This window comes from Melopsittacus undulatus, chromosome 1 (assembly GCF_012275295.1).
Source record: "Melopsittacus undulatus isolate bMelUnd1 chromosome 1, bMelUnd1.mat.Z, whole genome shotgun sequence".
Lineage (NCBI taxonomy): Eukaryota > Metazoa > Chordata > Aves > Psittaciformes > Psittaculidae > Melopsittacus > Melopsittacus undulatus.
In genome coordinates, this window is record NC_047527.1 from 639,880 (window position 1) to 665,453 (window position 25,574).

The 25,574-nt window shown below is 56.5% G+C and overlaps 1 protein-coding gene across 1 annotated transcript in view; it reads right to left on the reverse strand.

Annotated features, from left to right (window-relative positions):
- The window catches only part of GPAA1 (glycosylphosphatidylinositol anchor attachment 1), a 61,211-nt gene that overhangs the window by 25,220 nt on the left and 10,417 nt on the right, over positions 1 to 25,574 (reverse strand). The window contains exon 7 of the mRNA XM_034068820.1: positions 17,289 to 17,482. Within this exon, the coding sequence (XP_033924711.1) occupies positions 17,289 to 17,482 (194 nt within the window). The remainder of the gene's footprint in view (positions 1 to 17,288; positions 17,483 to 25,574) is intronic.

Consider the following 25,574-nt stretch of genomic DNA (forward strand, 5'->3'; position numbering starts at 1 on the left):
CCATAGGGAACAATGGGATGGAGCTGCCATAGAGAACAATGGGGATGAGCTGCCATAGGGAACAATGGGGATGAGCTGCCATAGGGAACAATGGGGATGGAGCTGCCATAGGGAACAATGGGGATGAGCTGCCATAGGGAACAATGGGATGGAGCTGCCATAGGGAACAATGGAGCTGCCATAGGGAACAATGGGATGGAGCTGCCATAGGGAACAATGGGGATGGAGCTGCCATAGGGAACAATGGGGATGAGCTGCCATAGGGAACAATGGGATGGAGCTGCCATAGGGAACAATGGGGATGGAGCTGCCATAGAGAACAATGGGATGGAGCTGCCATAGGGAACAATGGGGATGAGCTGCCATAGGGAACAATGGGATGGAGCTGCCATAGGGAACAATGGGGATGAGCTGCCATAGGGAACAATGGGGATGGAGCTGCCATAGGGAACAATGGGATGGAGCTGCCATAGGGAACAATGGGATGGAGCTGCCATAGGGAACAATGGGGATGGAGCTGCCATAGGGAACAATGGGATGGAGCTGCCATAGGGAACAATGGGATGGAGCTGCCATAGGGAACAATGGGGATGGAGCTGCCATAGGGAACAATGGGATGGAGCTGCCATAGAGAACAATGGGGATGGAGCTGCCATAGGGAACAATGGGATGGAGCTGCCATAGGGAACAATGGGATGGAGCTGCCATAGGGAACAATGGGATGGAGCTGCCATAGGGAACAATGGGGATGGAGCTGCCATAGGGAACAATGGGGATGAGCTGCCATAGGGAACAATGGGGATGGAGCTGCCATAGAGAACAATGGGGATGAGCTGCCATAGGGAACAATGGGATGGAGCTGCCATAGGGAACAATGGGGATGGAGCTGCCATAGGGAACAATGGGGATGGAGCTGCCATAGGGAACAATGGGATGGAGCTGCCATAGGGAACAATGGGGATGAGCTGCCATAGGGAACAATGGGATGGAGCTGCCATAGGGAACAATGGGGATGGAGCTGCCATAGGGAACAATGGGGATGGAGCTGCCATAAGGAACAATGGGATGGAGCTGCCATAGGGAACAATGGGGATGGAGCTGCCATAGGGAACAATGGGATGGAGCTGCCATAGGGAACAATGGGGATGGAGCTGCCATAGGGAACAATGGGATGGACCTGCCATAGGGAACAATGGGGATGGAGCTGCCATAGGGAACAATGGGATGGAGCTGCCATAGGGAACAATGGGGATGAGCTGCCCTAGGGAACAATGGGATGGAGCTGCCATAGGGAACAATGGGATGAGCTGCCATAGGGAACAATGGGATGAGCTGCCATAGGGAACAATGGGATGGAGCTGCCATAGGGAACAATGGGGATGGAGCTGCCATAGGGAACAATGGGGATGGAGCTGCCATAGGGAACAATGGGGATGGAGCTGCCATAGGGAACAATGGGATGAGCTGCCATAGGGAACAATGGGGATGGAGCTGCCATAGGGAACAATGGGGATGGAGCTGCCATAGGGAACAATGGGATGGAGCTGCCATAGGGAACAATGGGATGGAGCTGCCATAGGGAACAATGGGATGGAGCTGCCATAGGGAACAATGGGGATGAGCTGCCATAGGGAACAATGGGGATGAGCTGCCATAGGGAACAATGGGACTGAGCTGCCATAGGGAACAATGGGATGGAGCTGCCATAGAGAACAATGGGGATGGAGCTGCCATAGGGAACAATGGGACTGAGCTGCCATAGAGAACAATGGGATGGAGCTGCCATAGGGAACAATGGGGATGAGCTGCCATAGGGAACAATGGGGATGAGCTGCCATAGGGAACAATGGGGATGGAGCTGCCATAGGGAACAATGGGATGGAGCTGCCATAGGGAACAATGGGGATGAGCTGCCATAGGGAACAATGGGGATGGAGCTGCCATAGGGAACAATGGGGATGAGCTGCCATAGGGAACAATGGGATGGAGCTGCCATAGGGAACAATGGAGCTGCCATAGGGAACAATGGGATGGAGCTGCCATAGGGAACAATGGGGATGGAGCTGCCATAGGGAACAATGGGGATGAGCTGCCATAGGGAACAATGGGATGGAGCTGCCATAGGGAACAATGGGGATGGAGCTGCCATAGAGAACAATGGGATGGAGCTGCCATAGGGAACAATGGGGATGAGCTGCCATAGGGAACAATGGGATGGAGCTGCCATAGGGAACAATGGGGATGGAGCTGCCATAGGGAACAATGGGGATGGAGCTGCCATAGGGAACAATGGGATGGAGCTGCCATAGGGAACAATGGGATGGAGCTGCCATAGGGAACAATGGGGATGGAGCTGCCATAGGGAACAATGGGGATGGAGCTGCCATAGGGAACAATGGGATGGAGCTGCCATAGAGAACAATGGGGATGGAGCTGCCATAGGGAACAATGGGGATGGAGCTGCCATAGGGAACAATGGGATGGAGCTGCCATAGGGAACAATGGGATGGAGCTGCCATAGGGAACAATGGGGATGGAGCTGCCATAGGGAACAATGGGGATGAGCTGCCATAGGGAACAATGGGGATGGAGCTGCCATAGAGAACAATGGGGATGAGCTGCCATAGGGAACAATGGGGATGAGCTGCCATAGGGAACAATGGGGATGGAGCTGCCATAGGGAACAATGGGGATGGAGCTGCCATAGGGAACAATGGGATGGAGCTGCCATAGGGAACAATGGGGATGGAGCTGCCATAGGGAACAATGGGATGGAGCTGCCATAGGGAACAATGGGGATGAGCTGCCATAGGGAACAATGGGATGGAGCTGCCATAGGGAACAATGGGGATGGAGCTGCCATAGGGAACAATGGGGATGGAGCTGCCATAAGGAACAATGGGATGGAGCTGCCATAGGGAACAATGGGGATGGAGCTGCCATAGGGAACAATGGGATGGAGCTGCCATAGGGAACAATGGGGATGGAGCTGCCATAGGGAACAATGGGATGGAGCTGCCATAGGGAACAATGGGGATGGAGCTGCCATAGGGAACAATGGGATGGAGCTGCCATAGGGAACAATGGGGATGAGCTGCCCTAGGGAACAATGGGATGGAGCTGCCATAGGGAACAATGGGATGAGCTGCCATAGGGAACAATGGGATGAGCTGCCATAGGGAACAATGGGATGGAGCTGCCATAGGGAACAATGGGGATGGAGCTGCCATAGGGAACAATGGGGATGGAGCTGCCATAGGGAACAATGGGGATGGAGCTGCCATAGGGAACAATGGGATGAGCTGCCATAGGGAACAATGGGGATGGAGCTGCCATAGGGAACAATGGGGATGGAGCTGCCATAGGGAACAATGGGATGGAGCTGCCATAGGGAACAATGGGATGGAGCTGCCATAGGGAACAATGGGGATGGAGCTGCCATAGGGAACAATGGGGATGGAGCTGCCATAGGGAACAATGGGATGGAGCTGCCATAGGGAACAATGGGGATGGAGCTGCCATAGGGAACAATGGGGATGAGCTGCCATAGGGAACAATGGGGATGAGCTGCCATAGGGAACAATGGGATGGAACTGCCATAGGAAACAATGGGATGGAGCTCCCATAGGGAACAATGGGGATGAGCTGCCATAGGGAACAATGGGGATGGAGCTGCCATAGGGAACAATGGGGATGGAGCTGCCATAGGGAACAATGGGGATGGAGCTGCCATAGGGAACAATGGGATGGAGCTGCCATAGGGAACAATGGGGATGAGCTGCCATAGGGAACAATGGGATGGAGCTGCCATAGGGAACAATGGGATGGAGCTGCCATAGGGAACAATGGGATGGAGCTGCCATAGGGAACAATGGGGATGAGCTGCCATAGGGAACAATGGGGATGGAGCTGCCATAGGGAACAATGGGGATGGAGCTGCCATAGGGAACAATGGGGATGAGCTGCCATAGGGAACAATGGGGATTGGAGCTGCCATAGGGAACAATGGGGATGAGCTGCCATAGGGAACAATGGGGATGGAGCTGCCATAGGGAACAATGGGGATGAGCTGCCATAGGGAACAATGGGGATGGAGCTGCCATAGGGAACAATGGGATGGAGCTGCCATAGGGAACAATGGGATGGAGCTGCCATAGGGAACAATGCGATGGAGCTGCCATAGGGAACAATGGGGATGGAGCTGCCATAGGGAACAATGGAGATGGAGCTGCCATAGGGAACAATGGGGATGAGCTGCCATAGGGAACAATGGGATGGAGCTGCCATAGGGAAAAATGGGATGGAGCTGCCATAGGGAACAATGGGGATGGAGCTGCCATAGGGAACAATGGGGATGAGCTGCCATAGGGAACAATGGGATGGAGCTGCCATAGGGAACAATGGGGATGGAGCTGCCATAGGGAACAATGGGGATGAGCTGCCATAGGGAACAATGGGATGGAGCTGCCATAGGGAACAATGGGATGGAGCTGCCATAGGGAACAATGGGGATGAGCTACCATAGGGAACAATGGGGATGAGCTGCCATAGGGAACAATGGGATGGAGCTGCCATAGGGAACAATGGGGATGAGCTGCCATAGGGAACAATGGGATGGAGCTGCCATAGGGAACAATGGGGATGAGCTGCCATAGGGAACAATGGGGATGAGCTGCCATAGGGAACAATGGGATGGAGCTGCCATAGGGAACAATGGGATGGAGCTGCCATAGGGAACAATGGGGATGGAGCTGCCATAGGGAACAATGAGGATGAGCTGCCATAGGGAACAATGGGGATGGAGCTGCCATAGGGAACAATGGGGATGGAGCTGCCATAGGGAACAATGGGGATGGAGCTGCCATAGGGAACAATGGGATGGAGCTGCCATAGGGAACAATGGGATGGAGCTGCCATAGGGAACAATGGGGATGGAGCTGCCATAGGGAACAATGGGGATGAGCTGCCATAGGGAACAATGGAGCTGCCATAGGGAACAATGGGATGGAGCTGCCATAGGGAACAATGGGATTGAGCTGCCATAGGGAACAATGGGATGGAGCTGCCATAGGGAACAATGGGGATGAGCTGCCATAGGGAACAATGGAGCTGCCATAGGGAACAATGGGGATGAGCTGCCATAGGGAACAATGGGGATGGAGCTGCCATAGGGAACAATGGGATGGAGCTGCCATAGGGAACAATGGGGATGAGCTGCCATAGGGAACAATGGGGATGAGCTGCCTTAGGGAACAATGGGATGGAGCTGCCATAGGGAACAATGGGGATGGAGCTGCCATAGGGAACAATGGGATGGAGCTGCCATACGGAACAATGGGGATGAGCTGCCATAGGGAACAATGGGGATGAGCTGCCATAGGGAACAATGGGATGGAGCTGCCATAGGGAACAATGGGGATGGAGCTGCCATAGGGAACAATGGGGATGGAGCTGCCATAGGGAACAATGGGACTGAGCTGCCATAGGGAACAATGGGATGTAGCTGCCATAGGAACAATGGGGATGGAGCTGCCATAGGGAAAAATGGGGATGGAGCTGCCATAGGGAACAATGGGATGGAGCTGCCATAGGGAACAATGGGGATGGAGCTGCCATAGGGAACAATGGGATGGAGCTGCCATAGGGAACAATGGGGATGGAGCTGCCATAGCGAACAATGGGATGGAGCTGCCATAGGGAACAATGGGATGGAGCTGCCATAGGGAACAATGGGGATGAGCTGCCATAGGGAACAATGGGGATGAGCTGCCATAGGGAACAATGGGGATGAGCTGCCATAGGGAACAATGGGATGGAACTGCCATAGGAAACAATGGGATGGAGCTCCCATAGGGAACAATGGGGATGAGCTGCCATAGGGAACAATGGGGATGGAGCTGCCATAGGGAACAATGGGGATGGAGCTGCCATAGGGAACAATGGGGATGGAGCTGCCATAGGGAACAATGGGATGGAGCTGCCATAGGGAACAATGGGGATGAGCTGCCATAGGGAACAATGGGATGGAGCTGCCATAGGGAACAATGGGATGGAGCTGCCATAGGGAACAATGGGATGGAGCTGCCATAGGGAACAATGGGGATGAGCTGCCATAGGGAACAATGGGGATGGAGCTGCCATAGGGAACAATGGGGATGGAGCTGCCATAGGGAACAATGGGGATGAGCTGCCATAGGGAACAATGGGATGGAGCTGCCATAGGGAACAATGGGGATGAGCTGCCATAGGGAACAATGGGGATGGAGCTGCCATAGGGAACAATGGGGATGAGCTGCCATAGGGAACAATGGGGATGGAGCTGCCATAGGGAACAATGGGATGGAGCTGCCATAGGGAACAATGGGATGGAGCTGCCATAGGGAACAATGGGATGGAGCTGCCATAGGGAACAATGGGGATGGAGCTGCCATAGGGAACAATGGAGATGGAGCTGCCATAGGGAACAATGGGGATGAGCTGCCATAGGGAACAATGGGATGGAGCTGCCATAGGGAACAATGGGATGGAGCTGCCATAGGGAACAATGGGGATGGAGCTGCCATAGGGAACAATGGGGATGAGCTGCCATAGGGAACAATGGGATGGAGCTGCCATAGGGAACAATGGGGATGGAGCTGCCATAGGGAACAATGGGGATGAGCTGCCATAGGGAACAATGGGATGGAGCTGCCATAGGGAACAATGGGATGGAGCTGCCATAGGGAACAATGGGGATGAGCTACCATAGGGAACAATGGGGATGAGCTGCCATAGGGAACAATGGGATGGAGCTGCCATAGGGAACAATGGGGATGAGCTGCCATAGGGAACAATGGGATGGAGCTGCCATAGGGAACAATGGGGATGAGCTGCCATAGGGAACAATGGGGATGAGCTGCCATAGGGAACAATGGGATGGAGCTGCCATAGGGAACAATGGGATGGAGCTGCCATAGGGAACAATGGGGATGGAGCTGCCATAGGGAACAATGAGGATGAGCTGCCATAGGGAACAATGGGGATGGAGCTGCCATAGGGAACAATGGGGATGAGCTGCCATAGGGAACAATGGGGATGAGCTGCCATAGGGAACAATGGGATGGAGCTGCCATAGGGAACAATGGGATGGAGCTGCCATAGGGAACAATGGGGATGGAGCTGCCATAGGGAACAATGGGGTGGAGCTGCCATAGGGAACAATGGGGATGGAGCTGCCATAGGGAACAATGGGATGGAGCTGCCATAGGGAACAATGGGATGGAGCTGCCATAGGGAACAATGGGGATGAGCTGCCATAGGGAACAATGGGGATGGAGCTGCCATAGGGAACAATGGGATGGAGCTGCCTTAGGGAACAATGGGACTGAGCTGCCATAGGGAACAATGGGGATATAGCTGCCATAGGGAACAATGGGGATGAGCTGCCATAGGGAACAATGGGGATGAGCTGCCATAGGGAACAATGGGATGGAGCTGCCATAGGGAACAATGGGACTGAGCTGCCATAGGGAACAATGGGGATGGAGCTGCCATAGGGAACAATGGGGATGGAGCTGCCATAGGGAACAATGGGGATGAGCTGCCATAGGGAACAATGGGGATGGAGCTGCCATAGGGAACAATGGGGATGAGCTGCCATAGGGAACAATGGGGATGGAGCTGCCATAGGGAACAATGGGGATGAGCTGCCATAGGGAACAATGGGGATGAGCTGCCATAGGGAACAATGGGGATGAGCTGCCATAGGGAACAATGGGATGGAGCTGCCATAGGGAACAATGGGGATGGAGCTGCCATAGGGAACAATGGGATGGAGTTGCCATAGGGAACAATGGGATGGAGCTGCCATAGGGAACAATGGGGATGGAGCTGCCATAGGGAACAATGGGGATGGAGCTGCCATAGGGAACAATGGGATGGAGCTGCCATAGGGAACAATGGGATGGAGCTGCCATAGGGAACAATGGGGATGGAGCTGCCATAGGGAACAATGGGGATGAGCTGCCATAGGGAACAATGGAGCTGCCATAGGGAACAATGGGATGGAGCTGCCATAGGGAACAATGGGATGGAGCTGCCATAGGGAACAATGGGATGGAGCTGCCATAGGGAACAATGGGGATGAGCTGCCATAGGGAACAATGGAGCTGCCATAGGGAACAATGGGGATGAGCTGCCATAGGGAACAATGGGGATGGAGCTGCCATAGGGAACAATGGGATGGAGCTGCCATAGGGAACAATGGGGATGAGCTGCCATAGGGAACAATGGGGATGAGCTGCCTTAGGGAACAATGGGATGGAGCTGCCATAGGGAACAATGGGGATGGAGCTGCCATAGGGAACAATGGGATGGAGCTGCCATACGGAACAATGGGGATGAGCTGCCATAGGGAACAATGGGGATGAGCTGCCATAGGGAACAATGGGATGGAGCTGCCATAGGGAACAATGGGGATGGAGCTGCCATAGGGAACAATGGGGATGGAGCTGCCATAGGGAACAATGGGACTGAGCTGCCATAGGGAACAATGGGATGTAGCTGCCATAGGAACAATGGGGATGGAGCTGCCATAGGGAAAAATGGGGATGGAGCTGCCATAGGGAACAATGGGATGGAGCTGCCATAGGGAACAATGGGGATGGAGCTGCCATAGGGAACAATGGGATGGAGCTGCCATAGGGAACAATGGGGATGGAGCTGCCATAGCGAACAATGGGATGGAGCTGCCATAGGGAACAATGGGATGGAGCTGCCATAGGGAACAATGGGGATGAGCTGCCATAGGGAACAATGGGGATGGAGCTGCCATAGGGAACAATGGGGATGAGCTGCCATAGGGAACAATGGGGATGGAGCTGCCATAGGGAACAATGGGGATGGAGCTGCCATAGGGAACAATGGGGATGAGCTGCCATAGGGAACAATGGGATGGAGCTGCCATAGGGAACAATGGGGATGGAGCTGCCATAGGGAACAATGGGATGGAGCTGCCATAGGGAACAATGGGGATGAGCTGCCATAGGGAACAATGGGGATGGAGCTGCCATAGGGAACAATGGGATGGAGCTGCCATAGCGAACAATGGGGATGAGCTGCCATAGCGAACAATGGGGATGAGCTGCCATAGGGAACAATGGGGATGAGCTGCCATAGGGAACAATGGGGATGGAGCTGCCATAGAGAACAATGGGGATGGAGCTGCCATAGGGAACAATGGGATGGAGCTGCCATAGGGAACAATGGGGATGGAGCTGCCATAGGGAACAATGGGATGGAGCTGCCATAGGGAACAATGGGATGGAGCTGCCATAGGGAACAATGGGGATGAGCTGCCATAGGGAACAATGGGATGGAGCTGCCATAGGGAACAATGTGATGGAGCTGCCATAGGGAACAATGGGGATGGAGCTGCCATAGGGAACAATGGGGATGAGCTGCCATAGAGAACAATGGGACTGAGCTGCCATAGGGAACAATGGGGATGGAGCTGCCATAGGGAACAATGGGATGGAGCTGCCATAGGGAACAATGGGGATGGAGCTGCCATAGGGAACAATGGGATGGAGCTGCCATAGGGAACAATGGGGATGAGCTGCCATAGGGAACAATGGGGATGGAGCTGCCATAGGGAACAATGGGGATGGAGCTGCCATAGGGAACAATGGGATGGAGCTGCCATAGGGAACAATGGGATGGAGCTGCCATAGGGAACAATGGGGATGAGCTGCCATAGGGAACAATGGGATGGAGCTGCCATAGGGAACAATGGGATGGAGCTGCCATAGGGAACAATGGGGATGAGCTGCCATAGGGAACAATGGGGATGGAGCTGCCATAGGGAATAATGGGGATGGAGCTGCCATAGGGAACAATGGAGCTGCCATAGGGAACAATGGGGATGGAGCTGCCATAGGGAACAATGGGGATGGAGCTGCCATAGGGAACAATGGGGATGAGCTGCCATAGGGAACAATGGGGATGAGCTGCCATAGGGAACAATGGGGATGGAGCTGCCATAGGGAACAATGGGGATGAGCTGCCATAGGGAACAATGGGGATGGAGCTGCCATAGGGAACAATGGGATGGAGCTGCCATAGGGAACAATGGGGATGAGCTGCCATAGGGAACAATGGGGATGGAGCTGCCATAGGGAACAATGGGGATGAGCTGCCATAGGGAACAATGGGGATGGAGCTGCCATAGGGAACAATGGGGATGAGCTGCCATAGGGAACAATGGGGATGGAGCTGCCATAGGGAACAATGGGGATGGAGCTGCCATAGGGAACAATGGGGATGAGCTGCCATAGGGAACAATGGGATGGAGCTGCCATAGGGAACAATGGGGATGGAGCTGCCATAGGGAACAATGGGATGGAGCTGCCATAGGGAACAATGGGGATGAGCTGCCATAGGGAACAATGGGGATGAGCTGCCATAGGGAACAATGGGGATGGAGCTGCCATAGGGAACAATGGGGATGAGCTGCCATAGGGAACAATGGGGATGGAGCTGCCATAGGGAACAATGGGGATGGAGCTGCCATAGGGAACAATGGGATGGAGCTGCCATAGGGAACAATGGGGATGGAGCTGCCATAGGGAACAATGGGATGGAGCTGCCATAGGGAACAATGGGATGGAGCTGCCATAGGGAACAATGGGGATGGAGCTGCCATAGGGAACAATGGGGATGAGCTGCCATAGGGAACAATGGGACTGAGCTGCCATAGGGAACAATGGGGATGGAGCTGCCATAGGGAACAAAGGAGCTGCCATAAGGAACAATGGGGATGAGCTGCCATAGGGAACAAAGGGGATGGAGCTGCCATAGGGAACAATGGGGATGGAGCTGCCATAGGGAACAATGGGGATGAGCTGCCATAGGGAACAATGGGATGGAGCTGCCATAGGGAACAATGGGGATGGAGCTGCCATAGGGAACAATGGGATGGAGCTGCCATAGGGAACAATGGGATGGAGCTACCATAGGGAACAATGGGACTGAGCTGCCATAGGGAACAATGGGGATGAGCTGCCATAGGGAACAATGGGACTGAGCTGCCATAGGGAACAATGGGACTGAGCTGCTATAGGGAACAATGGGGATGAGCTGCCATAGGGAACAATGGGGATGGAGCTGCCATAGGGAACAATGGGGATGGAGCTGCCATAGGGAACAATGGGATGGAGCTGCCATAGGGAACAATGGGGATGGAGCTGCCACAGGGAACAATGGGGATGGAGCTGCCATAGGGAACAATGGAGCTGCCATAGGGAACAATGGGGATGGAGCTGCCATAGGGAACAATGGGGATGGAGCTGCCATAGGGAACAATGAGGATGGAGCTGCCATAGGGAACAATGGGATGGAGCTGCCATAGGGAACAATGGAGCTGCCATAGGGAACAATGGGATGGAGCTGCCATAGGGAACAATGGGATGGAGCTGCCATAGGGAACAATGGGGATGAGCTGCCATAGGGAACAATGGGGATGGAGCTGCCATAGGGAACAATGGGGATGGAGCTGCCATAGGGAACAATGGGGATGGAGCTGCCATAGGGAACAATGGGGATGGAGCTGCCATAGGGAACAATGGGATGGAGCTGCCATAGGGAACAATGAGGATGGAGCTGCCATAGGGAACAATGGGATGGAGCTGCCATAGGGAACAATGGGGATGAGCTGCCATAGGGAACAATGGGACGGAGCTGCCATAGGGAACAATGGAGCTGCCATAGGGAACAATGGAGCTGCCATAGGGAATAATGGGGATGGAGCTGCCATAGGGAACAATGGAGCTGCCATAGGGAACAATGGGGATGAGCTGCCATAGGGAACAATGGGATGGAGCTGCCATAGGGAACAATGGGGATGGAGCTGCCATAGGGAACAATGGGATGGAGCTGCCATAGGGAACAATGGGATGAGCTGCCATAGGGAACAATGGGATGGAGCTGCCATAGGGAACAATGGGGATGGAGCTGCCATAGGGAACAATGGGGATGAGCTGCCATAGGGAACAATGGGATGGAGCTGCCATAGGGAACAATGGGACTGAGCTGCCATAGGGAACAATGGGACTGAGCTGCTATAGGGAACAATGGGGATGAGCTGCCATAGGGAACAATGGGGATGGAGCTGCCATAGGGAACAATGGGGATGGAGCTGCCATAGGGAACAATGGGATGGAGCTGCCATAGGGAACAATGGGGATGGAGCTGCCACAGGGAACAATGGGGATGGAGCTGCCATAGGGAACAATGGAGCTGCCATAGGGAACAATGGGGATGGAGCTGCCATAGGGAACAATGGGGATGGAGCTGCCATAGGGAACAATGAGGATGGAGCTGCCATAGGGAACAATGGGATGGAGCTGCCATAGGGAACAATGGAGCTGCCATAGGGAACAATGGGATGGAGCTGCCATAGGGAACAATGGGATGGAGCTGCCATAGGGAACAATGGGGATGAGCTGCCATAGGGAACAATGGGGATGGAGCTGCAATAGGGAACAATGGGGATGGAGCTGCCATAGGGAACAATGGGGATGGAGCTGCCATAGGGAACAATGGGGATGGAGCTGCCATAGGGAACAATGGGATGGAGCTGCCATAGGGAACAATGAGGATGGAGCTGCCATAGGGAACAATGGGATGGAGCTGCCATAGGGAACAATGGGGATGAGCTGCCATAGGGAACACTGGGACGGAGCTGCCATAGGGAACAATGGAGCTGCCATAGGGAACAATGGAGCTGCCATAGGGAATAATGGGGATGGAGCTGCCATAGGGAACAATGGAGCTGCCATAGGGAACAATGGGGATGAGCTGCCATAGGGAACAATGGGATGGAGCTGCCATAGGGAACAATGGGGATGGAGCTGCCATAGGGAACAATGGGATGGAGCTGCCATAGGGAACAATGGGATGAGCTGCCATAGGGAACAATGGGATGGAGCTGCCATAGGGAACAATGGGGATGGAGCTGCCATAGGGAACAATGGGACGGAGCTGCCATAGGGAACAATGGAGCTGCCATAGGGAACAATGGAGCTGCCATAGGGAACAATGGGATGGAGCTGCCATAGGGAACAATGGGATGGAGCTGCCATAGGGAACAATGAGGATGGAGCTGCCATAGGGAACAATGGGATGGAGCTGCCATAGGGAACAATGGAGCTGCCATAGGGAACAATGGGATGGAGCTGCCATAGGGAACAATGGGATGGAGCTGCCATAGGGAACAATGGGGATGAGCTGCCATAGGGAACAATGGGGATGGAGCTGCAATAGGGAACAATGGGGATGGAGCTGCCATAGGGAACAATGGGGATGAGCTGCCATAGGGAACAATGGGGATGGAGCTGCCATAGGGAACAATGGGACTGAGCTGCCATAGGGAACAATGGGATGGAGCTGCCATAGGGAACAATGGGATGGAGCTGCCATAGGGAACAATGGGATGGAGCTGCCATAGGGAACAATGGGGATGAGCTGCCTTAGGGAACAATGGAGCTGCCATAGGGAACAATGGGGATGAGCTGCCATAGGGAACAATGGGGATGGAGCTGCCATAGGGAACAATGGGACTGAGCTGCCATAGGGAACAATGGGGATGGAGCTGCCATAGGGAACAATGGGGATGAGCTGCCATAGGGAACAATGGGATGGAGCTGCCATAGGGAACAATGGGATGGAGCTGCCATAGGGAACAATGGAGCTGCCATAGGGAACAATGGAGCTGCCATAGGGAACAATGGGGATGGAGCTGCCATAGGGAACAATGGAGCTGCCATAGGGAACAATGGGGATGGAGCTGCCATAGGGAACAATGGGGATGGAGCTGCCATAGGGAACAATGGGATGGAGCTGCCATAGGGAACAATGGGGATGAGCTGCCATAGGGAACAATGGGGATGGAGCTGCCATAGGGAACAATGGGATGGAGCTGCCATAGCGAACAATGGGGATGAGCTGCCATAGCGAACAATGGGGATGAGCTGCCATAGGGAACAATGGGGATGAGCTGCCATAGGGAACAATGGGGATGGAGCTGCCATAGAGAACAATGGGGATGGAGCTGCCATAGGGAACAATGGGATGGAGCTGCCATAGGGAACAATGGGGATGGAGCTGCCATAGGGAAAACTGGGATGGAGCTGCCATAGGGACCAAGGGGATGGAGCTGCCATAGGGAACAATGGGGATGAGCTGCCATAGGGAACAATGGGATGGAGCTGCCATAGGGAACAATGGGATGGAGCTGCCATAGGGAACAATGGGGATGGAGCTGCCATAGGGAACAATGGGGATGAGCTGCCATAGAGAACAATGGGACTGAGCTGCCATAGGGAACAATGGGGATGGAGCTGCCATAGGGAACAATGGGATGGAGCTGCCATAGGGAACAATGGGGATGGAGCTGCCATAGGGAACAATGGGATGGAGCTGCCATAGGGAACAATGGAGCTGCCATAGGGAACAATGGGGATGGAGCTGCCATAGGGAACAATGGGATGGAGCTGCCATAGGGAACAATGAGGATGGAGCTGCCATAGGGAACAATGGGATGGAGCTGCCATAGGGAACAATGGGATGGAGCTGCCATAGGGAACAATGGGGATGAGCTGCCATAGGGAACAATGGGGATGGAGCTGCAGTAGGGAACAATGGGGATGGAGCTGCCATAGGGAACAATGGGGATGAGCTGCCATAGGGAACAATGGGGATGAGCTGCCTTAGGGAACAATGGAGCTGCCATAGGGAACAATGGGGATGAGCTGCCATAGGGAACAATGGGATGGAGCTGCCATAGGGAACAATGGGGATGGAGCTGCCATAGGGAACAATGGGATGGAGCTGCCATAGGGAACAATGGGGATGAGCTGCCATAGGGAACAATGGGGATGGAGCTGCCATAGGGAACAATGGGACTGAGCTGCCATAGGGAACAATGGGGATGGAGCTGCCATAGGGAACAATGGGGATGAGCTGCCATAGGGAACAATGGGATGGAGCTGCCATAGGGAACAATGGGATGGAGCTGCCATAGGGAACAATGGGATGGAGCTGCCATAGGGAACAATGGAGCTGCCATAGGGAACAATGGAGCTGCCATAGGGAACAATGGGGATGGAGCTGCCATAGGGAACAATGGAGCTGCCATAGGGAACAATGGGGATGGAGCTGCCATAGGGAACAATGGGATGGAGCTGCCATAGGGAACAATGAGGATGGAGCTGCCATAGGGAACAATGGGATGGAGCTGCCATAGGGAACAATGGGATGGAGCTGCCATAGGGAACAATGGGGATGAGCTGCCATAGGGAACAATGGGACGGAGCTGCCATAGGGAACAATGGAGCTGCCATAGGGAACAATGGAGCTGCCATAGGGAACAATGGAGCTGCCATAGGGAATAATGGGGATGGAGCTGCCATAGGGAACAATGGAGCTGCCATAGGGAACAATGGGGATGAGCTGCCATAGGGAACAATGGAGCTGCCATAGGGAACAATGGGATGGAGCTGCCATAGGGAACAATGGAGATGGAGCTGCCATAGGGAACAATGGAGCTGCCATAGGGAACAATGGGATGGAGCTGCCATAGGGAACAATGGGGATGGAGCTGCCATAGGGAACAATGGGGATGAGCTGCCATAGGGAACAATGAGGATGGAGCTGCCATAGGGAACAATGGGGATGGGAATGGAGATCGGGAATGGGGATGGGAATGGAGCTCAAGCTGAAGGACAGAGGGGACACATCCGGGCACTGGAACTGCCATAAGGATACAGAGAACATTGGGAATGGAATAGGGAATGGAGCTTGGGAATGGAGATTAGGAATGAAGGATGGGAATGGGAATGGAGCTGGGGAATGGGAATAGAGCTTGTGAACAGAGCTTGGGAATGGAGCTTGGGAATGGGAACGGAGATCAGGAATGGGGATGGGAATGGAGCTCTGGGGGAAGGACAGTGAGGACGGATCCAGGCGCTGCAGCTGCAATGGGGAATGGGAATGGGGATCGGGAATGGGAACAGAGATCAGGAATGGAGCTTGGGAACGGAGCTTGGGAATGGGAATGGAGATGGGAATGGAGAATAGGAATGGAAATCAGGAATGGGGATCAGGAATGGGAATGGAGGTTGGGAACAGAGATTGGGAATGGGAGTGGATCTTGGGAATGGAGCTTGGAATGGAGCTTGGGAATGGGAATGGGGATCAGGAATGGGAATGGGGGTTGGGAATGGAGCTTAGGAATGGGAATGGAGATGGGAATGGAGCTCCAGGAGAAGGACGGCAAGGACAGATCCGGGTGCTGCAGCTGCAATGGGGGAATAGAGGGAATGGGGATGGGAATGGAGCTTGGGAATGGAGATTGGGAATGAAGGCTGGGAATGGGAATGGAGCTCCAGGAGAAGGACAGCAGCAAGGATGGATCCAGGCGCTGCAGCTGCAATGGGAATGGGAATGGGGATCAGGAATGGGAATGGAGCTTGGGAATGGAGCTCCAGGGGAAGGACAGTGAGGATGGATCCGGGCACTGGAGCTGCCATGGGGGAACAGAGAGGGAATGGGATGGGAATGGGGATCAAGAATGGAGCTTGGGAATGGAGCTGGGAATGGAGCTTGGGAATGGAGCTTGGGAATGGAGCTTGGGAATGGAGCTTGGGAATGGGAATGGAGATTGGGAATGGGAATGGAGATTGGGAATGGGGATGGACCTGGGGAATGGAGCTGGGGAATGGGAATGGGAATCAGGAATGGGAATGGAGCTTGGGAACAGAGCTCAGGGAATGGAGATTGGGAACAGAGATTGGGAATGGGAGTGGATCTTGGGAATGGAGCTTGGGATGGAGCTCGGGAATGGGAATGGGGATCAGGAATGGGAATGGGGATTGGGAATGGAACAGAGCTTGGGAATGGGGATCGGGAATGGGAATGGAGCTTAGGAATGGAGCTTAGGAATGGGAACAGAGCTTGGGAATGGGAATGGAGATGGGAATGGGGATTGGGAATGGAGCTCTGGGGGAAGGATGGCAAGGATGGATCCAGGTGCTGCAGCTGCAATGGGAATGGGGATCAGGAATGGAGGTTGGGAATGGAAATGGAGATTGGGAACAGAGATCGGGAATGGGGATCAGGAATGGGAATGGAGCTTAGGAATGGAGCTTGGGAATGAAGGTTGGGAATGGGAATGGGGATGGGGATGGGATGAGGATGGGAATGGGTCTCAGGAATGGGGTTGGGAATGGGAATGGGGGTTGTGTGATCCCCACCTTGCCATGCAGGGTGCAGAGCAGCCCGTGCTTGGCGCAGGCAGCACTGGTCAGACTGAGCAGGTCCAGGTTGGGCAGTCGCCCGTCCAGTCCCTCCAGTGCCACATCCACACTGGTGAGGACATCACTGCTGAGCTCCAGTGACACTGCAGCCTGGATGGCTCCAGCGCGGCCCAATGGGGCTGAATGGGAGGCTGTGGAGACACTGCAGTGAGCTGTGAGCACTGCACTGCACACTGCACTGTACATGGTACTGCACTGAGGATACTGCACACATCACTGCTGAGCTCCAGGGACACTGCAGCCTGGATGGCTCCAGCGCGGCCCAATGGGGGCGAATGGGAGGCTGTGGAGACAGGGACCACACTGCACTGCACTGCACACAGTACTGCACTGCACTGTACTGCACTGCACACTGTACTGCACACATCACTGCACACTGCACTGCACACGTCACTGCTGAGCTCCAGGGACACTGCAGCCTGGATGGCTCCAGCGTGGCCCAATGGGGCTGAATGGGAGGCTGTGGGGGGGGAACACACTGCACTGTGAGCACTGCACTGCACACTGCACACTGCACTGAGGGTACTGCACTGCACACTGTACTGCACACATCACTGTACACTGCACTGTACACGTCACTGCTGAGCTCCAGGGACACTGCAGCCTGGATGGCTCCAGCGCGGCCCAATGGGGGTGACTGGGAGGCTGTGGGGGGGACACACTGCACTGTACACTGCACTGTACATGGTACTGCACTGAGGGTACTGCACTGCACTGCACTGTACTGCACACATCACTGCTCAGCTCCAGGGACACTGCAGCCTGGATGGCTCCAGTGCAGCCCAATGGGGGTGAATGGGAGGCTGTGGAGGCAGGGACCACACTGCACTGTACTGCACTGTACTGCACTGCACACTGTACTGCACTGAGGGTACTGTACTACACTGCACTGCACACTGCACTGTACTGCACTGCACACATCACTGCTGAGCTCCAGGGACACTGCAGCCTGGATGGCTCCAGCGCGGACCAATGGGGGTGAATGGGAGGCTGTGGGTTACACAGTACTGCAGTGAGGGTACTGCACTGCACTGTACACTGCACTGCACACAGCACTGCAGGGACCAGACATGGCACTACACTATAGGCACTGGCACCAGGCACAGCACTGCACTGCAGGCACTGGGCACTGCAGCATCAGCACCAGCACCAGGCACTGCACAACAGGACACTGGCACCACTGGCAGACAGCACCATCCTCACCCCATAGCCACCACCCCTGCCCCATAGCCACCATCCTCACCCCATAGCCTCCATCCTCACCCCATAGCCTCCATCCTGCCCCATAGCCTCCATCCTGCCCCATAGCCACCATCCTGCCCCATAGCCTCCATCCTGCCCCATAGCCTCCATCCCTGCCCCATAGCCACCATCCTGCCCCATAGCCACCATCCTGCCCCATAGCCACCATCCCTGCCCCATAGCCACCATCCTCACCCCATAGCCACCACCCCTGCCCCATAGCCACCATCCTCACCCCATAGCCTCCATCCTCACCCCATAGCCACCATCCTCACCCCATAGCCACCATCCCTGCCCCATAGCCTCCATCCCTGCCCCATAGCCACCATCCTCACCCCATAGCCACCATCCTCACCCCATAGCCTCCATCCTCACCCCATAGCCACCATCCTCACCCCATAGCCACCACCCCTGCCCCATAGCCACCATCCTCACCCCATAGCCTCCATCCTCACCCCATAGCCTCCATCCTCACCCCATAGCCTCCATCCTCACCCCATAGCCACCATCCTCACCCCATAGCCACCATCCTCACCCCATAGCCTCCATCCCTGCCCCATAGCCACCATCCTCACCCCATAGCCACCAGCCCTGCCCCATAGCCACCATCCTCACCCCATAGCCTCCATCCTCACCCCATAGCCACCATCCTCACCCCATAACCACCATCCTCACCCCATAGCCACCATCCTCACCCCATAGCCACCATCCCTGCCCCATAGCCACCATCCTCACCCCATAGCCTCCATCCCTGCCCCATAGCCTCCATCCCTGCCCCATAGCCACCATCCTCACCCCATAGCCTCCATCCTCACCCCATAGCCACCATCCTCACCCCATAGCCTCCATCCCTGCCCCATAGCCACCATCCCTGCCCCATAGCCACCATCCTCACCCCATAGCCACCATCCCTGCCCCATAGCCACCATCCTCACCCCATAGCCTCCATCCTCACCCCACAGCCACCATCCCTGCCCCATAGCCACCATCCTCACCCCATAGCCTCCATCCTCACCCCATAGCCACCATCCTCACCCCATAGCCTCCATCCCTGCCCCATAGCCACCATCCCTGCCCCATAGCCACCATCCTCACCCCATAGCCACCATCCCTGCCCCATAGCCTCCATCCCTGCCCCATAGCCACCATCCTCACCCCATAGCCTCCATCCTCACCCCATAGCCACCATCCCTGCCCCATAGCCACCATCCCTGCCCCATAGCCACCATCCTCACCCCATAGCCACCATCCCTGCCCCATAGCCTCCATCCTCACCCCATAGCCACCATCCTCACCCCATAGCCACCATCCCTGCCCCATAGCCACCATCCTGCCCCATAGCCACCATCCTCACCCCATAGCCTCCATCCCTGCCCCATAGCCACCATCCCTGCCCCATAGCCACCATCCTCACCCCATAGCCACCATCCTCACCCCATAGCCACCATCCTGCCCCATAGCCACCATCCTCACCCCATAGCCTCCATCCCTGCCCCATAGCCTCCATCCCTGCCCCATAGCCTCCATCCTCACCCATAGCCTCCATCCTCACCCCATAGCCACCATCCTCACCCCATAGCCACCATCCTCACCCCATAGCCACCATCCCTGCCCCATAGCCACCATCCTCACCCCATAGCCTCCATCCTCACCCCATAGCCTCCATCCTCACCCCATAGCCTCCATCCTCACCCCATAGCCACCATCCTCACCCCATAGCCACCATCCCTGCCCCATAGCCACCATCCTCACCCCATAACCTCCATCCCTGCCCCATAGCCTCCATCCCTGCCCCATAGCCACCATCCTCACCCCATAACCTCCATCCCTGCCCCATAGCCACCATCCCTGCCCCATAGCCTCCATCCTCACCCCATAACCTCCATCCCTGCCCCATAGCCTCCATCCCTGCCCCATAGCCACCATCCTCACCCCATAGCCACCATCCTCACCCCATAGCCACCATCCCAGCCCCATAGCCACCATCCTCACCCCATAGCCACCATCCTCACCCCATAGCCACCATCCCTGCCCCATAGCCACCATCCTCACCCCATAGCCTCCATCCTCACCCCATAGCCACCATCCTCACCCCATAGCCACCATCCTCACCCCATAGCCACCATCCTCACCCCATAGCCACCATCCTCACCCCATAGCCACCATCCTCACCCCATAGCCACCATCCTCACCCCATAGCCACCATCCTCACCCCATAGCCACCATCCTCACCCCATAGCCACCATCCTCACCCCATAGCCTCCATCCCTGCCCCATAGCCACCATCCTCACCCCATAGCCACCATCCTCACCCCATAGCCACCATCCCTGCCCCATAGCCACCATCCCTGCCCCATAGCCACCATCCCTACCCCATAGCCACCATCCTCACCCCATAGCCACCATCCTCACCCCATAGCCTCCATCCCTGCCCCATAGCCACCATCCCTGCCCCATAGCCACCATCCCTGCCCCATAGCCACCATCCTCACCCCATAGCCACCATCCTCACCCCATAGCCACCATCCCTGCCCCATAGCCTCCATCCTCACCCCATAGCCACCATCCTCACCCCATAGCCACCATCCCTGCCCCATAGCCACCATCCTGCCCCATAGCCACCATCCTCACCCCATAGCCTCCATCCCTGCCCCATAGCCACCATCCCTGCCCCATAGCCACCATCCTCACCCCATAGCCACCATCCTCACCCCATAGCCACCATCCTGCCCCATAGCCACCATCCTCACCCCATAGCCTCCATCCCTGCCCCATAGCCTCCATCCCTGCCCCATAGCCTCCATCCTCACCCCATAGCCTCCATCCTCACCCCATAGCCACCATCCTCACCCCATAGCCACCATCCTCACCCCATAGCCACCATCCCTGCCCCATAGCCACCATCCTCACCCCATAGCCTCCATCCTCACCCCATAGCCTCCATCCTCACCCCATAGCCTCCATCCTCACCCCATAGCCACCATCCTCACCCCATAGCCACCATCCCTGCCCCATAGCCACCATCCTCACCCCATAACCTCCATCCCTGCCCCATAGCCTCCATCCCTGCCCCATAGCCACCATCCTCACCCCATAACCTCCATCCCTGCCCCATAGCCACCATCCCTGCCCCATAGCCTCCATCCTCACCCCATAACCTCCATCCCTGCCCCATAGCCTCCATCCCTGCCCCATAGCCACCATCCTCACCCCATAGCCACCATCCTCACCCCATAGCCACCATCCTCACCCCATAGCCACCATCCTCACCCCATAGCCACCATCCTCACCCCATAGCCACCATCCCTGCCCCATAGCCACCATCCTCACCCCATAGCCTCCATCCTCACCCCATAGCCACCATCCTCACCCCATAGCCACCATCCTCACCCCATAGCCACCATCCCTGCCCCATAGCCACCATCCTCACCCCATAGCCACCATCCTCACCCCATAGCCACCATCCTCACCCCATAGCCACCATCCTCACCCCATAGCCACCATCCTCACCCCATAGCCACCATCCTCACCCCATAGCCTCCATCCCTGCCCCATAGCCACCATCCTCACCCCATAGCCACCATCCTCACCCCATAGCCACCATCCCTGCCCCATAGCCACCATCCCTGCCCCCATAGCACCATCCCTACCCCATAGCCACCATCCTCACCCCATAGCCTCCATCCTCACCCCATAGCCTCCATCCCTGCCCCATAGCCACCATCCCTGCCCCCATAGCCCATCCATCCCTGCCCCATAGCCACCATCCTCACCCATAGCCACCATCCTCACCCCATAGCCACCATCCCTGCCCCCATAGCCTCCATCCTCACCCCATAGCCACCATCCTCACCCCATAGCCACCATCCCTCACCCCATAGCCACCATCCTCACCCCATAGCCACCATCCCTGCCCCATAGCCTCCATCCCTGCCCCATAGCCACCATCCTCACCCCATAGCCACCATCCCCGCCCCATAGCCTCCATCCTCACCCCATAGCCACCATCCTCACCCCATAGCCACCATCCTCACCCCATAGCCTCCATCCTCACCCCATAGCCACCATCCTCACCCCATAGCCACCATCCTCCCCCATAGCCACCATCCTGCCCCATAGCACACCATCCTGCCCCATAGCCTCATCCCTGCCCCCATAGCCCCATCCCTGCCCCCATAGCCACCATCCCACCCCATAGCCACCATCCCCTGCCCCATAGCCACCATTCCATGCACCCCGCATAGCCACCATCCTCACCCCATAGCCACCATCCCTCCCCCATAGCCACCATCCTCACCCCATAGCCCACCATCCCCTGCCCCATAGCCACCATCCCTGCCCCCATAGCCACCATCCTCACCCCATAGCCACCATCCTCACCCCATAGCCTCCATCCTGCCCCCATAGCCACCATCCTCACCCCATAGCCACCATCCCCTGCCCCATAGCCACCATCCTCACCCCATAGCCACCATCCTCACCCCATAGCCACCACTCCTCACCCCATTAGCCTCCATCCTCACCCCCATAGCCACCATCCTCACCCCATAGCCCCATCCTCACCCATAGCCTCCATCCCTGCCCCATAGCCACCATCCTCACCCCATAGCCTCCATCCCTGCCCCATAGCCACCATCCCTGCCCCATATCCATCCTCACCCCATAGCCACCATCCTCACCCCATAGCCACCATCCCTGCCCCATAGCCACCATCCTCACCCCATAGCCACCATCCCTGCCCCATAGCCACCATCCCTGCCCCATAGCCACCATCCTCACCCCATAGCCTCCATCCTCACCCCATAGCCTCCATCCCTGCCCCATAGCCACCATCCTCACCCCATAGCCTCCATCCTCACCCCATAGCCACCATCCTCACCCCATAGCCACCATCCTCACCCCATAGCCTCCATCCCTGCCCCATAGGCACCATCCCTGCCCCATAGCCACCATCCTCACCCCATAGCCTCCATCCCTGCCCCATAGCCCCCCTCCATCCGGCCCCATAGCCTCCATCCCTGCCCCATAGCCCCATCCCTGCCCCATAGCCCACCATCTCACCCATAGCCACCATCCCTGCCCCATAGCCCCATCCTCACCCCATCGGCCTCCATCCTCACCCCCATAGCCACCATCCTGCACCCCATAGGCCACCATCCTCCCCCCATAGCCACCATCCTCACCCCATAGCCACCCATCCTCACCCATAGCCCCCATCCCTGCCCCATAGCCACCATCCCTGCCCATAGCCACCATCCTCACCCCATAGCCACCATCCCTGCCCCCATAGCCTCCATCCCTGCCCCAATAGCCACCATCCTCACCCCATAGGCCTCCATCCCTGCCCCCATAGCTCCATCCCTGCCCCATAGCACCATCTCCTGCCCCATAGGCCACCATCCTCACCCCATAGCCACCCATCCTCACCCCATAGCCACCATCCTCAACCCCCATAGTCCACCATCCTGCCCATAGCCACCATCCTCACCCCATAGCCACCATCCCCTGCCCCATAGCCTCCATCCCTGCCCCATAGCCACCATCCTCACCCTATAGCCACCATCCCTGCCCCATAGCCACCATCCTCACCCCATAGCCACCATCCTCACCCCATAGCCTCCATCCTCACCCCATAGCCTCCATCCTCACCCCATAGCCTCCATCCCTGCCCCATAGCCTCCATCCCTGCCCCATAGCCACCATCCTCACCCCATAGCCACCATCCTCACCCCATAGCCACCATCCTCACCCCATAGCCTCCATCCCTGCCCCATAGCCTCCATCCCTGCCCCATAGCCACCATCCTCACCCCATAGCCACCATCCCTGCCCCATAGCCACCATCCTCACCCCATAGCCACCATCCCCACCCCATAGCCACCATCCCTGCCCCATAGCCACCATCCTCACCCCATAGCCACCATCCCTGCCCCATAGCCACCATCCCTGCCCCATAGCCACCATCCTCACCCCATAGCCACCATCCTCACCCCATAGCCTCCATCCCTGCCCCATAGCCACCATCCTCACCCCATAGCCACCATCCCTGCCCCATAGCCACCATCCTCACCCCATAGCCACCATCCTCACCCCATAGCCACCATCTTCACCCCATAGCCTCCATCCTCACCCCATAGCCTCCATCCTCACCCCATAGCCTCCATCCCAGCCCCATAGCCTCCATCCCTGCCCCATAGCCTCCATCCTCACCCCATAGCCTCCATCCTCACCCCATAGCCACCATCCCTGCCCCATAGCCTCCATCCCTGCCCCATAGCCACCATCCCTGCCCCATAGCCACCATCCTCACCCCATAGCCTCCATCCTCACCCCATAGCCACCATCCCCACCCCATAGCCTCCATCCCTGCCCCATAGCCTCCATCCCTGCCCCATAGCCACCATCCTCACCCCATAGCCACCATCCCTGCCCCATAGCCACCATCCTCACCCCATAGCCTCCATCCTCACCCCATAGCCACCATCCTCACCCCATAGCCTCCATCCTCACCCCATAGCCACCATCCTCACCCCATAGCCACCATCCTCATCCCATAGCCTCCATCCTCACCCATATGCCTCCATCCCTGCCCCATAGCCTCCATCCCTGCCCCATAGCCTCCATCCTCACCCATCCATCAGCCACAATCCCTCAACCCATAGCCTCCATCACTCACCCCAGTAGCCAACATCCCTGCCCCATAGCCCACCAGGTCCTCACCCCATATGCCACCATCCTCACCCCATAGCCACCATCTCTCCCCATAGCCCAACCATCCTCACCCCATAGCCACCATCCTCACCCCATAGCCACCATCCCTGCCCCATAGCCTCCATCCCTGCCCCATAGCCACCATCCTCACCCCATAGCCACCATCCCTGCCCCATAGCCACCATCCTCACACGCATAGCCTCCATCCCTCACCCCATAGCCTCCATTCCCTGCCCCATAAGCCAACAATCCTCACCCCATAGCACCATCC